At 55.2% G+C, this 17670-nt stretch overlaps 2 protein-coding genes across 2 annotated transcripts; both read right to left on the bottom strand.

The window, feature by feature from the left end:
* Positions 1-269: 269 nt before the first annotated feature.
* On the bottom strand, positions 270-4759 carry LOC111939668 (pepsin B). The gene is made up of 9 exons (XM_023941987.2): positions 4146-4759; positions 3554-3704; positions 3034-3151; positions 2753-2871; positions 1934-2133; positions 1559-1681; positions 1333-1477; positions 686-784; positions 270-526 (listed from the first exon to the last, which is right to left on the bottom strand). The coding sequence occupies exons 1-9, from the start codon at positions 4199-4201 to the stop codon at positions 374-376; spliced, it is 1164 nt and encodes a 387-aa protein (XP_023797755.2). The 5' UTR covers positions 4202-4759; the 3' UTR covers positions 270-373.
* A 600-nt stretch (positions 4760-5359) lies between these two features.
* Positions 5360-11192, bottom strand: LOC147649411 (pepsin B-like). Its single transcript, XM_086861812.1, has 9 exons — positions 11087-11192; positions 9767-9920; positions 9285-9402; positions 7716-7834; positions 7204-7403; positions 6938-7060; positions 6668-6812; positions 5996-6094; positions 5360-5664 (listed from the first exon to the last, which is right to left on the bottom strand). The coding sequence occupies exons 1-9, from the start codon at positions 11140-11142 to the stop codon at positions 5512-5514; spliced, it is 1167 nt and encodes a 388-aa protein (XP_086717938.1). The 5' UTR covers positions 11143-11192; the 3' UTR covers positions 5360-5511.
* Between the last annotated feature and the right edge of the window lie 6478 nt (positions 11193-17670).

Below are 17670 nucleotides of genomic sequence, written 5' to 3'. Positions count from 1 at the left end.
TTATTTGCAAATACACGTGGGCAAGTCCCCCTTGGAAACAAAAACCAAACCAAGGAACCTGGAGCTGTTCACACACAGCTGCTCCTGCTCCAAACTGGTTCCTGAAGCCTCCAGCAAGGGCTCAGCCTGAAATTCTCCCACTCATCCCAGTCTCCCAGCCAGCTCCAGCAGGGATCTGGGTGCCATGAAAAATCATTTTAAAAAGACCCCAAATTTGTCATTGCCTCAATCGAGAAACTCAAGGAGCGCCTGGAAACCTCGAGCACAGGTTGGATCCACAGTCCTTTATTCACTGCTCATCACCACACCCGGATCTGAGGGAGGAGAAGGTTATTCCAGGGATAAAACCCCCTGTGGATGGTGCTCAGCATCCCTAGGATGCCGTGGCAAAGCCCACCCTGTTGTTGGCCACGTCGAAGATGGAATAATACTGCCTGAGGAAGAGATTCCCGAGGATCCAGAGGGGCTGGCCACCGGCAGAGGACACATAGGTGCTCTCCACCCCCACAGTGCAAATCCCATCATCCTGGGGAGGAAAAAAAAGCCAGTTCCAGCACAGTTCCCAAACCAATTCCCTCCCCACAGCCACAGGCGAGCAGCAGAAGCTCTGGGAAATGGAAGGAAACTCTGATTTTCTGCTGGGCAGAACTGCAGATTCCTGCTGGGACGGGGAAATCCCACCTACCTGCAGGACATAAACAGCGGGAGGCAGCGGGATCCAGGCTCCAGCGATGGCAAAGTACAGGGTGGGCATTTCTGGGATGGTGCTGCAGTCAACGAGGAACTGCAGGAGAGGCAGGGAGGGATCAGGACACCCTGGACTGGCACTGGCCTTTGGCCAGTGGTCACCACAGCCACGCTCCCTAAGGGTCAGCACAGCCCTGATGGTGCCAGACCCACATTTACCAAATTATTTCATTTTTCCCCCACTGCAGGGCTACTCCTGATTGTGCCAGATCCACATTTACCAAATTATTTCATTTTTCCCCCACTGCAGGGCTGTTCCAGGGCTGTTCCTGATAGTGCCAGACCCACATTTACCAAATTATTTCATTTTTCCCCCATTGCAGGGCTACTCCTGATGGTGCCAGACCCACATTTACCAAATTATTTCATTTTTCCCCCACTGCAGGGCTGTTCCAGGGCTGTTCTGATAGTGCCAGACCCACATTTACCAAATTATTTCATTTTTCCCCCACTGCAGGCCTGTTCTTGATGGAGCCAGAACCACATTTTTCATTTTTCCCTCACTGCAGGGCTGTTCCAGGTGGGATATTTTGCTCTTTTGGGAACACTGGGATCTCAGCACCATCCCCACCCTGCCCCACCTACCCCATAGTCGCTCTCCTGGGCACCCAGAGCCTGCAGCAGGGCTGGCAGGAGGGGACCTGGGACGGTGAGCAGGAAGGTCCCCGTGTCCACAATCCCGTGACAACCTCGGCTGCACCAGCCAGTGACCTCCATCCCCACGGAGAACCTGGAAAAGCAGCAGGAAAAGGCTTGGGAAACCTTCCCAAAGCTTTCCCAAAGCCGCTCTGAGCCGTGGCGCAGCGCTCACCCCTCGATGTTGATCTTCCAGTACAATTCCTGGATCACTGGAGCCCATAAAACCTCCCCGGAGAAGAGATGGGGGTCAACCCCCCCCAGGATGACTTCCCCACCGTAATTGTATGTTGGGTTGCTGGAAAGACACAAAATCAGCCCCAAAATCTGAATAAAATCAGCCCCAAATGTGAATTTCTGCTCCACAATGACTTCCCCACCGTAATTATATGTCAGGATTGCTGGAACGACACAAAATCAGTCCCAAAATCTGAAATCAGCCCAAAATCTTAATAAAATCAGCCCCAACATTGGAATTTCTGCCCCACAGAAAGCTGAGGAGCACGGAGAAGGTGCGGATGGAGGGAAGGATGGATCCTGGGGCTCTCACCGGGAGAAGTAGAAGCTGAAGATGGGTTTGCTGAGCTGCTCCTGCCACAGCAAATTCTGCAGCAATGTGGGGAAACCAGGGATAGCAACGCCCGGGTAAGCCAGGCCCAAAATCCCATCGAAATCCAGGTAGTAGAAGGGTCTGCTGGGCTCATCCAGGCTCAGGCCAAATTCCTGGTTGCTGAGGGTGATGTTCTGGATCTGCAGGGAGAGGGAGGGTGCTGGGAGATGTCAGGAATTGGTCCCAAAGATGAATCTGCCCTGGGAGAGGCTGAGCCCATCGCTGCTGGGGTCAGGAGCAGCCTGACTCGCAGCTCTGTCCCCTCATCCTTTTTGTTCTACAGAAATAAAACACCCACAAACCCAGGTTTGCCTCTTAAATCAGCTGAAAATGGCGTTTTCTCCACCTGCAAGCCTCAAACAGAGCGTTCCTTTTTGTCCTGGAAGCACAAAGCTTGGATGGACACAAAGCAAATCCTTGTGGCCACAGAAATCCTTCCCTTATCCCTTGAGCAGGGCTGGAAAGCCCAGAGGGCTGGGAATGGGTTTGTTTGCAGATCCCAATCTCGGAGTGAATTCTGACACACCTTAAATGAATCAGGAACCAACCCCCAGAATAAAGAGGCACTTTAAATTTTTACCCCACTTCAGGCCTGTTCCAGGTGGGATATTTTGCTCTTTTAAGCTAAAAAAAAGAAAGTTTTTGGGTTTTTTTTTCCTTAAAAAAAGGTTTTAAGCAGCCTGAATTTTTAAGCAAATTGAGTTTTTAAGCCGGTTGGATTTGTTTTTCCCTGTGGCCATGCCCTCAGGGCTCACTCACTGTCACAGTGTCACATCCCAACACCACGGACAGGTCCCCAAAGCCATAGCTCAGGGTGTAGCTGGCGCCGGTGCCCAGGAAGGTGGAGGACAGGCTGTGGTTGAAGCTGGCATGATCCTCTGCAGGGACAGAAGGTGACAGCCCCCAGGTCACAGCCCCGGCCCCACAGAGACAGGCATCACAGGGAATGGGGCATAAATCCAGTCCCACTGGGTTGGTGGCCCCAAACCCCCCTGGGTGGCCCTGTCCCAGCTGCCAGGGGTGTCCCCAGGGGTGCTCACCACAGGCTGGGCTCTGGCAGTAGGTGGAGGGCACCCACAGGTTGGCAGAGCCGGTGTCGAAGATCACCAGGAAATTTTGGGGAGGGGTCCCAATGCCGATCTCCCCGAAGTAGAAGGTCTGTGAACGAGAGCTGGGGTGGGTTTCTGCTCCTGCCTGCTTCTTTGAGTGAGGTTTCTGAACCCCAAAGCGGTGCTCGTGGGCCTGCAGGGCACCAAAGCACAAAAAGGGACAATGATTTGCCCTGGGCAGGGTCAGGAATGGTGTGGATCCACCCTGGAAACATCAATTCTGCTTTTCTGGAGAAGGGATTTCCCTGTCTCAACTCCAGCTGACGCCTCCTGCCCTCCCAGCACCATCCAGCCCACGGGGCCAGCCTAAACCCCCCCAAAAAACCCTTCCCAAAGCCCTGAACTGGGCAGTGGGAGGGAGCTGAGCCCCCCCAGCAGCCAGGAAAGCCAAGAAGGGCTCCCCAGAAAGCCAAGCCAGCCCAGAGGGGAAAGGAAAAGCTCCAGCTCTCACATCCAGGTGGTTCAGCAGAGGTTCATAAGCCACGGCCCCTCCGAGCTGGTATTTCCTCCCCGGGTCCCCTCGCAGGTCGCTCAGGAACCCCTCGGGCAGCCCCTTCTCTCTCATCACCTCCCGCACGGACCTGCCCTTCCTCAGGGTGATCCTGTGGGGCACAGAGATCCAGCTGGGCACCCCGTGCTGGGGCTGAGCCCCCCTCCAGGCAGAGCCCTCATCCTCACCCTCATCCTCGCCTCCAGACCCCTCAGCCTGCCTCCAGACCCCTCATCCTCACCCCAGACCCCTCATCATCATCATCCTGCCCAGACCCCTCATCATCATCCTGCCCAGACCCCTCAGCCTGCCTCCAGATCCCTCATCCTCACCTCCAGACTCCTCATCCTCACCCCAGACCCCTCATCATCATCCTCACCTCCAGACCCCTCATCCTGCCTCCAGACCCCTCATCATCATCCTACCCAGACCCCTCATCATCATCCTCACCCCAGACCCCTCATCCTCACCCCAGACCCCCCATCCTCATCCCCAGACCCCTCACCCTGCCTCCAGACCCCTCATCCTCACCCCATCCTCACCCCAGACCCACCTGAGCGTTCCCTCCCCGAGTGGGAGGCACAGCAGGGTCAGCAGCAGCCCCCACATGTCCCTGGCGGTGGCGGTGGCTCGGTGGCAGCTCCGGGGCCAGGACAGGCTGGGAATGGGCAGATCCGTGCCCAGCTCCTTCCTCCTGCCCTCGCTCCCTGCTCCCTCCCTCGCTTTGGTCACCACATCCACCCTGATTTCCCTCCTCACCCAGCTCAGCGCCTCCCATAGCGAGACCAAACACGGGACGTCTGATAAAAAGCAAAATGCTGTCCTTATCACCCAGGTAAAGGCTTTTTCTCTGGAGCTTTCCAGAAAACAAAGGCAAAAAAACCACACACACCCTTTCCAGCGAATGGAAATTCCTGCTGCTGGTGTTCTGGGAATGGGCAGGAGCAGCCGTGTTTCAGGTGCCTGCAGACCTGCTGGCCGCTCCCATCCAAGTTTTTGGGCATGGAACGATGCTTGGAATCTTCAGAAGCTCAGAAATCCCCCCGAGTTTCCCTTTCTCCTCCATTGCATCCTGATGGATCTGCCTTGGCCTGGGCAGATCCTGCAGGGAGCAAAGGGGACCAGCAGAGCCCGTCCCCTCCTGCCACCACCACCCTGTTTCCAGCAGAAAATTCCCATTCCAGAGGGAGGAGGAGGAGGAGGAACGTCCTTCCCCGATGTCCACGCCTGCTAAATCTCGGTCCCAGCACACTCAGCCTGTGTCAATATTTTGACACGAAGCTCGGAGCACTCTGTGTCCTTCCCCCGGGAAGTGACAGAGCCGTGAGCACATCTGGGAATGAGCTCTGGTGATAAAGAACATCCAAGGAACAGCTCTGGATCCTGGGAAAGAGCGGGGTCACCCAACCTCCCCCCACCCAGGGTGTTCCCCGTCCCCTTCAGCCACACCCTGCAATTCCTGATATTCCCAGGGCAGTTTTCCCAGGCTGAGCAGCCCCACTTCAGGGTTTAGGGGTCATTTGGGTATGGTGACTCACCTCACAGCCTCAGATTCCCGCTTGGATAAACCACAGGGCTTGGGCAAACCTTTTCCAGCCGCAGGGAAGCTCAGGGCTTCTCCCCTGAGGCTTCCCGAGGGTTGGAGGTGGAATCTGCCCATCCTTGGGGCTTTATCCCCGGGCCTGGAGCTCATCCCAGCGCTGGAGAAAGGGATTGTGAGCCATGGAACCCCTCAGGCTCAGGCCAACAAACCCAGCGGCTCAGACACCATTTGGGATTCTCGGGTTTATTTGTTACAGGAGGTGCTGAGGACACACCCACACACAAATCCCGAGGGATGGGGTTGGAAAGGAACAGAAAGGTCCCTGGGAATGCCGTGGCACTCCATGGGCTGGGAGAGGGGCTGGAATTTGCTCCCTCTAAGCTGACAGGGCGAAGCCCACGCGGTTGTTGGCCATGTCGAAGGCGGTGTAATATTCCTTCAGGAAAATGTCTCCCAGGATCCAGAGGGGCTGCCCATCCTGGGAGGGCAGGTAGGTGACCTCGATGCCCAGGGTGCAGTAGCCATTGCTCTGCAGGAGGGGAATAACGGGGTCAGCACCTCCGGCAGGCGCAGGGCGAGCGGCGGCGCTGCCCGGGGAGCTCCGCGCTCCTCCCGGAGCCGCGGGAATTCTCCAGATGGATCCCAGACCCCTCATCCTCACCCCCATCCTCACCCCAGACCCCTCATCCTCATCCCCAGACCCCTCACCCTGCCTCCAGACCCCTCATCCTCACCCCCATCCTCACCCCAGACCCCTCATCCTCACCCCCATCCTCACCCCAGACCCCTCATCCTCACCCCCATCCTCACCCCAGACCCCTCATCCTCGCCCCCATCCTCACCCCAGACCCCACACGTACGTTCAGGACGTAGGCGGAGGGGGAGAGCGGGAGCTGAGCGCCGCCGATGCTGAAGGTGATGGGGGGCATGCTCTGGGTGTCGTTGCAGTCCACTGCGTACTGTGGGGACACGAGGTGGTGGCAGGGAGGGGACAGAGGCCGTCGCGTGCCAGCGTGACCAACGCTCCCTCCCCTGGCACCGTGGGATCATGGAATGGTTGGGGTGGGAAGGGAACTTAAACATCACCCAGAGCTTCTCCACACTTTCCACCATCCCAGGCTGCTCCAGCCTGGCCTTGGACGCTCCCAGGGATCCAGGGGCAGCCACAGCTTCTCTGGGAAATCCATTCCAGGGCCTCCCCACCCTCACAGAGAGGAATTCCTCCCTGTATCAAACCTAAATTTCCTCTTGTTCAATCTGAACCCATTTCCCCTTGTCCTGTCACTCCACGCCCTTGTCCCAAGTCCCTCTCCGGCTTCCCCACAGCCCCTTCACATCCTGGAACGGGCTGTGAGGTTTCCACACCATGTTCTCCCCTCCAGGCTGAACATCCCCACCTTTCTCAGCCTGATGTCCCCTCATCCTGTCACGCCTGCAGTCCCTTGTCCTGCAGCTGCCACATGACTTTTGTGGGCTCTGATTCCTGTGCAGGCTCCCCACTGCTCCAGACCCCCCAAAATCCCCACACTCACCCCATAGCTGGTCTCCTGGGCTCCCAGGGCCTCCAGGATGCTCTGTATGTACTCCTGGGGCACGGTCAGCAGGAATGTCCCCGTGTCCACGATGGCCTGGCAGCCCTGGCTGCACCAGCCGGTCACTGACTGCCCGATGGCAAACCTGGCAGGGGAACAGGGACAAGGGAGTGGCTTTGGGCACCTGCTGGCCCCCAAACCCAAAGCATCGAGTCCCAAACCCTGCAAAGCTGCAGCTGAGCCACAGCCAGAGCTACAAACACCACTCACTCCTCAAGTGCCACCTGCCAGTAAAGCTCCTGTGTCACCGGCACCCACGTGATGTCCCCCTGGAAGAGCTGAGGGTCAACACCCCCGAGGATGAGTTCTCCCCCATACTCATAGGTGGGCTGGCTGCAAAAAAAAACAGTCACAGCAGCAGAGATGAGGAAATTCATGTGGTAATCATGGGCTAGAGAGGGATAAATCCCCAGGGAACCCTCATGGGGACAGGCAGGGCACACCAGGACCTGCAGAGCACCCTGAAAGGTTTTTACCGTGAGAAGTAAAAGCTGAAGATGGGCTCAGCGAGCTGGTCCTGCTCCAGCATCCCCTCCAGAGCCGTGGCCATCCCTCCCACTGCCAGAGAGGGGTAGGCCATGCCCAGGATGCCATCGAAATCCGCAAAGTAGAAAGGCTGGGTGGGCTCGTCCTGGCTGAGCCCGAACGCCTGGTTTGTGACAGTGATGCTCTGGATCTGCAGGGGAAGGGGATCCGAGGTCAGCCAGGCAAACCTGAGCGGGGGCTGCTGCTCTGAAAGCTCTGCAGGGTCACAGCTGCTGCCAACAGCGCCAGGCAGAGGGGAAAATCAGGAAAAAACCCAGGAATTGGGTTAAAAGCCAGCCCAAGGCCAGCTGGGTGACTGAGGGTGGCAGGAAAGGCTTCATGTCTGCCCAGGGTTTGTCCAAGTCCAACACAGGACATGAGATCGGCCCTTAGGCTGCTCCAGGGCTCATCCCATGGGGCAGGACACGGCAGGGGAGGCAGGGATGGCACGGGCAGCACTCACCCTGAGCGTGTCAGAGCCCAGCACGATGGTGACGGAGCCGCTGCCGTAGGACACGGTGGAGGACTGGCCACTGGGGGTGAAGGTGACCGAGTCACTGGCCTTGAACTTGGCATGGTTGACTGGAGGAGAGAGGAAAGCCCTGGGCATGAGCTGCAGTGGGATTTCACTGCTGGATATTCCCCTGGGATAATTCCCAAGGAGCAGCTCCTGTGCTGCAGTGGGGTTTCACTGCTGGATATTCCCCTGGGATAATTCCCAAGGAGCAGCTCCTGTGCTGCAGTGGGATTTCACTGCTGGATATTCCATTGGGATAATTCCCAAGGAGCAGCTCCTGTGCTGCAGTGGGGTTTCACTGCTGGATATTCCCCTGGGATAATTCCCAAGGAGCAGCTCCTGTGCTGCAGTGGGGTTTCACTGCTGGATATTCCATTGGGATAATTCCCAAGGAGCAGCTCCTGTGCTGCAGTGGGGTTTCACTGCTGGATATTCCCCTGGGATAATTCCCAAGGAGCAGCTCCTGTGCTGCAGTGGGGTTTCACTGCTGGATATTCCATTGGGATAATTCCCAAGGAGCAGCTCCTGTGCTGCAGTGGGGTTTCACTGCTGGATATTCCCCTGGGATAATTCCCAAGGAGCAGCTCCTGTGCTGCAGTGGGGTTTCACTGCTGGATATTCCCCTGGGATAATTCCCAAGGAGCAGCTCCTGTGCTGCAGTGGGGTTTCACTGCTGGATATTCCATTGGGATAATTCCCAAGGAGCAGCTCCTGTGCTGCAGTGGGGTTTCACTGCTGGATATTCCCCTGGGATAATTCCCAAGGAGCAGCTCCTGTGCTGCAGTGGGGTTTCACTGCTGGATATTCCCCTGGGATAATTCCCAAGGAGCAGCTCCTGTGCTGCAGTGGGGTTTCACTGCTGGATATTCCCCTGGGATAATTCCCAAGGAGCAGATCCTGGGGATGGGGACAGGCTGCTCCTCTGTCCCATGGTTCTCTTTCAGGTTGTGGGCTTTGCATCCCAGTTTTGCCCAGATCCCTCTCCAGGCATTTTAGCTTTTCTGTTTTTCATACATTTGTAACCCTGCAATTCTTTAGTGCAGACTGAACTCCACAGACAGCACTGGCTGCTCTCTTCACATCACAGGGGGCACAAGGGCCAAGCCCTCACAGTGAAATCCCCATCGCTCTCCCGCAGTTCCCAGTTTTCCTCTTCCCTCTGCCCGGCCAGGGAGCACCCCTGAGATTCCTGGGATGGCTGTGGGGGTTCAGCCACCGAGCTCTGAGCTTCCCCAGAAGGCACCAGCTATCCCAGATCAGCATCCCGGGGTCATTTTTGGTCCAGCATCGTGATGTCCCCACCGTGACAGGGGAAGGATGTGGAAGAACAGGGACAAGGACGTGGCTTTGGGCACCCTCTGGCACCTAAACACATCTTGGTTTGGTCAGTCTGGGATGCTGGAAACGCAGGGAGCCTGGAGCCCTGCAGTGCCGGGACAGTGGGTACTAATTAGTGAGTGTTAATTACTCCTAGGAGCAGTAATAGCTCTGCTCACAGCACCCCGGGGTACTCACAGCAAGCGGGACTCTTGCAGTCCGTGGAGGGCACCCACAGGTTGGAGGAGCCGGTGTCGAAGAGCACCAAAAACTTTTGAGGGGGCTCCCCGATGCTGATCTCCCCAAAATAGGAGGACTGGGGAAAAAACCAGAATCTCCATTGGCCACAGGCTCAGGGACAGACCAGGATTCCCCCTGGCATCTTAAACCCACCCAGGCAGGAGCACACTGAGCTCTCATCCTGCTTTTACTGCTCCTCAAAATTAAATATTAAATCATTATTGAGGGTTTGTTTCATACAGAAAAGCTTCGCTCTTTGTGGCTGGGGATCAACTTCCTCGAGGTTTAAAACAGAAGCTTAAAGGAGTGGGGGAAAAAGCAATTTAAGAGTAAGGGAGGGAAAAGCAATTTCTCAGTCCTGGAGGCTCAGGGGTGTCCAGATTGCTGTGGCAGCTGGGAAGGAGGAAGGGCAGGCAGGGAGGGGAGTGTGGGGCACTCACATCCAGGTGGTTGGTGATGGGCTCCCTCACCACCGAGCCCTGGCTGGGCTGGTATTTCTTCACCGAATCGTATTTAATGTGCTTCAGGAAATCATCCAGCACCCCAGCTGCCCTCATCTTGTCCCGGATGGACAGGCCTTTCTTCAGACTGATCCTGCACCCGGAGAGGCAAAACACAACAAACACAGCAGGAAATAAGATTTGGGCATTTTCAAAGGCTCAGTTCTGTGGGCTCCTTTGAGCCATGAGAGGAGCTCTCTGTGCTCCAGGAGCTCCCCATGCCCCAGGAGCTGCTCCCCATGCCCCAGGAGCTCCCCATGCCCCAGGAGCTCTCCATGTCCCAGGAGATCTCCAGATCCCAGGAGCTCCCCATGTCCCAGGAGCTCCCCATGTCTCAGGAGCTCTCTGGAGCTCTCCACATCCCAAAAGCTGCTCCCCATGCCCCAGGAGATCTCCAGGAGCTTCCCTCCAGATCCCAGGAGCTCTCCAGACCCCAGGAGCTCTCCATGCCCCTCGAGATCTCCACACCCCAGGAGCTCTCCAGATCCCAGGAGCTCTCCACACTCCAGGAACTCCCCATGCCCCAGGAGCTTTCCAGATCCCAGGAGCTGCTCCCCAGATCCCAGGAGCTCCCCATGTCTCAGGAGCTCTCTGGAGCTCTCTCCACATCCCAAAAGCTGCTCTCCATGTCCCAGGAGATCTCCACACCCCAGGAGCTGCTCCCCATGCCCCAGGAGCTGCTCCCCATGCCCCAGGAGCTCCCCACATCCCAGGAGCTGCTCCCCATGCCCCAGGAGCTCCCCACATCCCAGGAGCTGCTCCCCATGCCCCAGGAGCTCCCCATTCCCCAGGAGCTGCTCCCCATTCCCCAGGAGCTGCTCCCCATGCCCCAGGAGCTCCCCACATCCCAGGAGCTGCTCCCCATGCCCCAGGAGCTGCTCCCCATTCCCCAGGAGCTGCTCCCCATGCCCCAGGAGCTCCCCACATCCCAGGAGCTGCTCCCCATGCCCCAGGAGCTCCCCATTCCCCAGGAGCTGCTCCCCATGCCCCAGGAGCTGCTCCCCATGCCCCAGGAGCTCCCCATTCCCCAGGAGCTCTCCATGCCCCAGGAGCTCCCCACATCCCAGGAGCTGCTCCCCATGCCCCAGGAGCTGCTCCCCATGCCCCAGGAGCTGCTCCCCATGCCCCAGGAGCTGCTCCCCATGCCCCAGGAGCTCCCCATGCCCCAGGAGCTGCCCGGGGCTGTGACCAGCACATGGAGCTGCAGGACACCGCGGTCCCAGAGCATCCTCCCGCTCCGCTCCCCGCCCTCTCACTCACCTCACCGCCCCCTCCGCCAGCTGCAGACACGCCAGGACCACCGGGAGCCACTTCATGGTGCCGGAGCCGTCCTGGTTCAGGCCTCGGGAGGCGGCAGCAGCCGGGCAGGACCGCCCGGGCTCCCGCTTTTATCCCGGGAGGCAGCGCCGGCTCTTATCTGCTGACCTCCGCTTTCCATTAGCGCCTCTCGCAGCCCGGCCTCAAGGGCTGCTTTGTGCTTCGGGCCACGAGGATCCTGCGGCATCGCCCCCGGGGGCGAGATCAAAGGCAGCGATCCGATAAGGGGGCAGCGCTTATCGGGGACGAGCGAGCCGACGGCACCGCTCCGGCCGTGGCTGCGCTCGCCAAAACCTGCGCCAGCCTTGCCCCAGGACAAAGGGACTCGAGGCTCCTGGAGAGAGAGAGAAACGCTTTTGGCTGCCCTCCTTCCGTCCCTGGAGAGAGAGGGGATGGAGGCGGACAGGCTGTCCCGGGACACGGGCCGAGGAGATGGAGCCCGTCCTTCTCCCGGATTTCCCAGAATAGTGTCCAGGTTCCTCCTTTCATCTCCTCCAAGGTGATTCCCATGTTCCTTCTCGCAGATTTTCCAGAATGGTGCCCAGGTTCCTTCTCTCTTTTCCTCCAGGATGGTCCCCAGGTTCCTTCTCTCAGTTTTTCCAGGATGGTCCCCAGGTTCCCCCTTTCATCTCCTCCAAGGTGATTCCCACGTTCCTTCTCGCAGATTTTCCAGAATGGTGCCCAGGTTCCTTCTCTCATCTCTCCCAAGGTGATTCCCACGTTCCTTCTCTCAGATTTTCCAGAATGATCCCCACCTTCCTTCTCTCTTTTCCTCCAGGATGGTCCCCAGGTTCCCCCTTTCATCTCCTCCAAGGTGATTCCCACGTTCCTTCTCGCAGATTTTCCAGAATGATCCCCACCTTCCTTCTCTCTTTTCCTCCAGGATGGTCCCCAGGTTCCTTCTCTCATTTCTCCCAAGGTGATTCCCACGTTCCTTCTCTTGGATTTTCCAGAATGGTTCCCAGGTTCCTTCTCTCAGTTTTTCCAGGATGGTCCCCAGGTTCCTCCTTTCATCTCCTCCAAGGTGATTCCCACGTTCCTTCTCGCAGATTTTCCAGAATGGTGCCCAGGTTCCTTCTCTCTTTTCCTCCAGGATCGTCCCCAGGTTCCTCCTTTCATCTCCTCCAAGGTGATTCCCACGTTCCTTCTCGCAGATTTTCTAGAATGGTGCCCAGGTTCCTTCTCTCATCTCTCCCAAGGTGATTCCCAGGTTCCTTCCCTCGGTTCTTCCAGGATGATCCCCACCTTCCTTCTCTCTTTTCCTCCAGGATGGTCCTGAGGTTCCTTCTCTCATTTCTCCCAAGGTGATTCCCAGGTTCCTTCTCTCGGATTTTCCAGGATGGTCCCCAGGTTCCCCCTTTCATCTCCTCCAAGGTGATTCCCACGTTCCTTCTCGCAGATTTTCCAGAATGGTGCCCAGGTTCCCCCTTTCATCTCCTCCAAGGGGATTCCCAGGTTCCTTCTCTCGGTTCTTCCAGGATGATCCCCACCTTCCTTCTCTCTTTTCCTCCAGGATGGTCCTGAGGTTCCTTCTCTCATTTCTCCCAAGGTGATTCCCAGGTTCCTTCTCTCGGATTTTCCAGGATGGTCCCCAGGTTCCTTCTCTCAGTTTTTCCAGGATGGTCCCCAGGTTCCTCCTTTCATCTCCTCCAAGGTGATTCCCATGTTCCTTCTCTCGGATTTTCCAGAACAATCCCCACCTTCCTTCTCTCTTTTCCTCCAGGGTGGTCCCCAGGTTCCTCCTCTGGTTTGCTCCGAGGTGATTGCCAGTGCTGTCCTCCCTTCTCATCTTCCTCAGCATCCCAGACCTTCACTCCAGGACATGAGCTCATTTCCATGTCCTACCTGCTCCTGCTTTCACTGTTTGGATAGAAATCACCCACTTTTCCATTCATCCGTTTATTTTGTGGAGCACACAATTCCCTCCCCATCCCATATCCAAAGGCAGGTGCTGTAACCCCTGGGCAGGTGCAACCCACCCTCGGTGTTTAACCCACGCTCCTCATCCTCCCACCAGCCCAGAAAATTCCTTGTTTGCTTCTTCTTTTCTGTGAAAACAAAAAACCACAAATACACACTTCCCAAATCGCCAGCAAACATCCAAACCAACCAAAACATTCTGAGTTACAACCCAAATACTCTCTGGAAAATGGACCAAAATGGGTTTGGTCATGATCTAAATATTTTCTAGCAAACAAACCAAACTTTTTTGGTCATAACCAAAATATTTTCTGGCAAAGGGGCTGTTATCCAGATATTTTCTGGAGTTCCTCCAGGCTTGTTTGCATCCCAAATCCAAGCAAGACAGCTCTTGGAATGGAAAAACACCTTCTCCATCACCCAGTCTCGGGTTGAAATGCAAGCTGTAACCAAGTCTGTATTTAATTATCACTTTCAAACCAGGTAAGGGAGTGTTCTTTATCTTTTCCAGGACCCATCCCTCTTAACTGGGGGATATTTTCTGTTGATGGGCCAGGTGGGGCAGTGTTCTTTATCTCTTTATCTCTTCCAGGACCCATCCTCCCTGCAGGGGGATCTCTTCTGTTAATGGGCCACTGATACAATTCCATCATCCCACTGTGAGATGCTCCACAGGAGGAGGAGCCAAGCATTCCTACCCGGATATAATCTGGGATTTAGAGCACCAGAGTCAGCCTTTCTCCACTGGACTCCCAGAGGAGACCGGACCCATTTCACCACCACTGAACCTTCAGAGGAAAACTGTCACCTTGAAAACTCAGCTTCTGAGCTTGCTAACATGGTTTTCTAAGTACTTTCTCAAGACAGTAACTGTAAACATAGATATGTGTACATTATTTCTGTTACACGTCTTGTGATGGACATCTCTCATGGCCAGTGCAGTGAGAAAGTGTTATCCTGACCATCCAATCCCTGGCCGTGGTCAGAAGCCTATAAATCCTAGGAGGAGAAATAAACTTTCTCTTCCCTTCACCACACCTTGACCTGTGTCCGTGTGATCTATTCATCCTCAGTGGCAACAGAAAACTACACCCATCTACAGGATCACTGCTCCAACAGAACCACATCTGTCACCCCAGGACTGCAGCCACCATTTAATGGGACTGCTCCCAACACCCTGCCCGACAGAGTGTCAGGCTGAACTCTGATTGTCAGGGGTTTTTTTTTTATTTTGTGTGTTTTTTGGTGTTTTTCTTTGGTACTACCGCATTTGAATTTTAATTTCCCTAGTAAGGAACTGTTATTCCCATTCCCAATCTTTGCCTGAGAGCCCCTTGATATCAAGATTGTAATAATTCAGAGGTGGGGGTGGTTTACGTTTTTCCATTTCAAGAGAGGTTTCTACCCTCTTTAGCAGACACCTGTCCCTCCAAACCGAGACACACCGCTCGGGTTCCGTTCCCTCGGGAGCACCGAGCGCGTGTCCTTCGCTGGATATCGACACCATCACACAGCAATTATTGTCTTTGCCAGCAGGGCTGGTAGGAAGATCGGGTTCTTGAGATTGGATAAAAAAGCAGGCTCTGAAAATCAAGTTTTCTGACATTGTTTCATAGTTTCTAAACACTTTCCCAGGAAAGTAACTATAAACGTGTTTAAATAGTGTCAGAAATCTTGATTTTCAGAGCGACATCTCACCCTTTTTGTCTTTAAAAAAGAAAAAAGAAAAGAAAAATGATCAGAGGAAACAAACAATATCTTCAACAACCAAAAAAGGAAAATAACAGCGAAAACAAACAATGTTGCAGACAATCAGGAAGTTTGATTTTCAGGGCGATGCTCTGGCGGGAAGCAGAGCGCGGTTTGCGGAACGTCGACAGAGCGCCCGCTCCCAGCACGGCCCCGCGGTGACGCTGCTCTTGGCCACACCGGAGCTCCGGGCTGGCTCTGCGGTGCCACTCCGGCACGGGCAGGCGCCAGGAGTGGGGAACTGCAGGGGAAAGGCGATCCCACTGCAGAACCTTCAGAGAACCAAATCCTGCCGGGCTCTGCCAAATCTGGCGTCGTGGGTGATGGCAGAAGAATAGAGGAGACTCACTCGGCTGTACTTCCCAGAAACAGGTTTATTCAGGAGAGGGGATGAGCACAACGGTCTGGGCTGGGAGAAATCAGGACCGAAGAGAGCCCCGAGCACCTCTGTGCACTGGGTTTTATCTCAGGGGCGGGCACAGCCCAGGGGCCAATGGGAGCTCACGGAGGGAGGGGTAAGGGGAGGCGGTTACAATGTCAGGGACCAATGGGGATACAAAGAAGGCGGGAATACAACATAACAACCAATGGTGTTCTGAGGAAGGGATGATGTACATGGAAGGAGCTGGAAGGAGAGGTGGGATTTACAATGATGGATGGGGAGATGGGGCAGGGTAAAGGCGATTGACAGGGAACATTCAGGAAAACTGGGAGGGGTTTACATAACAGACAAATGGAACCAACCAAAGCAGTCAATGGGGGAGAACTAGGAACATACCAAACAGACGAAATAATAACAATTTTAACAGAACTGAATAAACATATTACAACACCGCGGGGCACAGGGTGCCCTCTGCAGCACTCATCCCACTTCTTGGCACTTCCTGACCCAAAGTGGGGCAGCACTGAGGGAATTGCTCCAGCAGGAATTACAGATTTGGAGTTTCCAGCAGCTGATCCCGTGCAGAGCGAGGATGGCGCACCCAGGATTTCCCTCGGAACCAGGCTCTGGGCATTCCCTCTCCTTCTCTTTCAGTTTCTCTTCAGTGTTGGTTTGGTGGCCCAGCTCCAGCTCGGGGAATTCCATCTCTCCACCGCCTTTCCCAGGATTCTGAATGCCCAGCGCTCAAGAGGAGCCTGTGGAACCTGGAGCAGGGAAGGTTCTGTGGAGACCTCACGGCCTCTTCCAGGACCTGGAGGGGCTACAAAGAGCTGGAGAGGAGCTGTTCATCATGAACTGCAGCGAGGGACAAGGGGGAATGGGTTCAGGCTGAAAGAGAGGAAATTTAGGTTTGAAATTAGGAAGGAATTCTTCCCTGTGAGGGTGGGGAGGGGCTGGGATGGAATTCCCAGAGAAGCTGTGGCTGCCCTACCCCTGGAAGTGCCCCAGGTCAGGTTGGACAGGGCTTGGAGCAATCTGGGATAGCAGGAGGTGTCCCTGCCCATGGCAGGGGTGGAGTGAGATGATTTTTAAGTTCCTTCCAACCCAAACCAGTCTGGGATTCCATGCCCCCAGCGCAGCTGTGTTTATGAACCCACACAAGCAGTCGGATCCTTCACGAGCTGCTTTTAGTGTTTTATTTCCAAAACAGAGGTCACAGTACACAGGAACAGCTTCATCACATCAAAATAAAGATTCCTCTTTTTCCTGTGAGCAAAAGATGGGTAAATAAACTGCAAATACATGGTTGGGCTCCAGGTCAGGCATTTGAATTCCCAAACCAGCTGAGGATCAGCCACTTCTTGATGATCCAAACCTAAAGGGGCCCTAAGGCAGCTGGAGAGGGATTTTGGACAAGGGGATGGAGAGACAGGACAAAGGAAATGGCTTCAAACTGACAGAGGAAAAGCAGCACCAGGAATTGTCTTGTCAAGGCCTCCCCATGGGTCACCAGCCAGGACAACCATCCCATTCCATTTACTCTGTACAGTTCCACACTTCAAGGCAAGCCAGGAGCCATCCTCAGGTCACAGAGCTGTTTTCAGACAGGCACTGCCCGGATTTCCGTGGGAATAACCCCAAGGAACAATCACACAGCAGCCCCTGGCTCAGAGCACCTTTGCTTCTCTGCCACACCAGCAATGTTCGGTGTCACCCCCACAGGTGACAATGACAGGAGCCGCACAGGAGGAGCCTGAGGTGACACTGAAGCTTCTGGAAGGATCCCATTCACTCAGGGAAGGAAAACAAATTAGATCCCATCTTTACAATGAGCCTTCTCCATCCCCTGGCCTGTAATTGCCAACTTCAAAGCCGCCAGGGTTCTCACTAATGAATTAATCTCCTGCAGCAGGAACCCAAACCTGTTCTGCTGCCTGTGAGCAGCATTTCCAGGCCAGCCGAGTTTGGGGAAAGACAAAATTCCCAGAAAGACTGAGGGCAGCCCTCCCAGAGGCTGGAATTAGGAAATGGGTTCATTAACGACCATTTGTTAATGACCCTCCACCTGAGAGGGCTGAACAGCATCACACAGAGAGACAGTGAGAGAATGGGGAGCTGGAAATGCCACCCCTGGTTTGGTTTTTCTCCCAGTAAACAGCACAGCTGAGGTAATAAAAACAAGAATTCCTCAGAAATAACAAACACATTTGAGTGTCTCTGCAGAATTATTGATCCTTTAACCTTCACCACCCTCCCTGTAAGGCAGGCACAGCTCACAGGGGTTCCAACTTCCTTCCCTGAGGGGAAACAGGCACCTGAAATGGGTTAAAAGAGGTAAAAACCCTCCCACAGAAGACAGTGGAGCTCTGGGAGAAGCTCTGTTCCTATCAACGGGTTCTTGGGAAGGGGAAGGGGGGAAGATTTATTTGTGCGTTCACCAGGGAGGAAATACCGGGGGAAGAAATCAAACGGATTA

This window comes from Cyanistes caeruleus, chromosome 24 (assembly GCF_971803275.1).
Source record: "Cyanistes caeruleus chromosome 24, bCyaCae1.hap1.1, whole genome shotgun sequence".
Taxonomy (NCBI): Eukaryota; Metazoa; Chordata; class Aves; order Passeriformes; family Paridae; genus Cyanistes; species Cyanistes caeruleus.
Note: the sequence above shows the minus strand (reverse complement) of the source record. Positions and strands in the feature narration are given on the sequence as shown.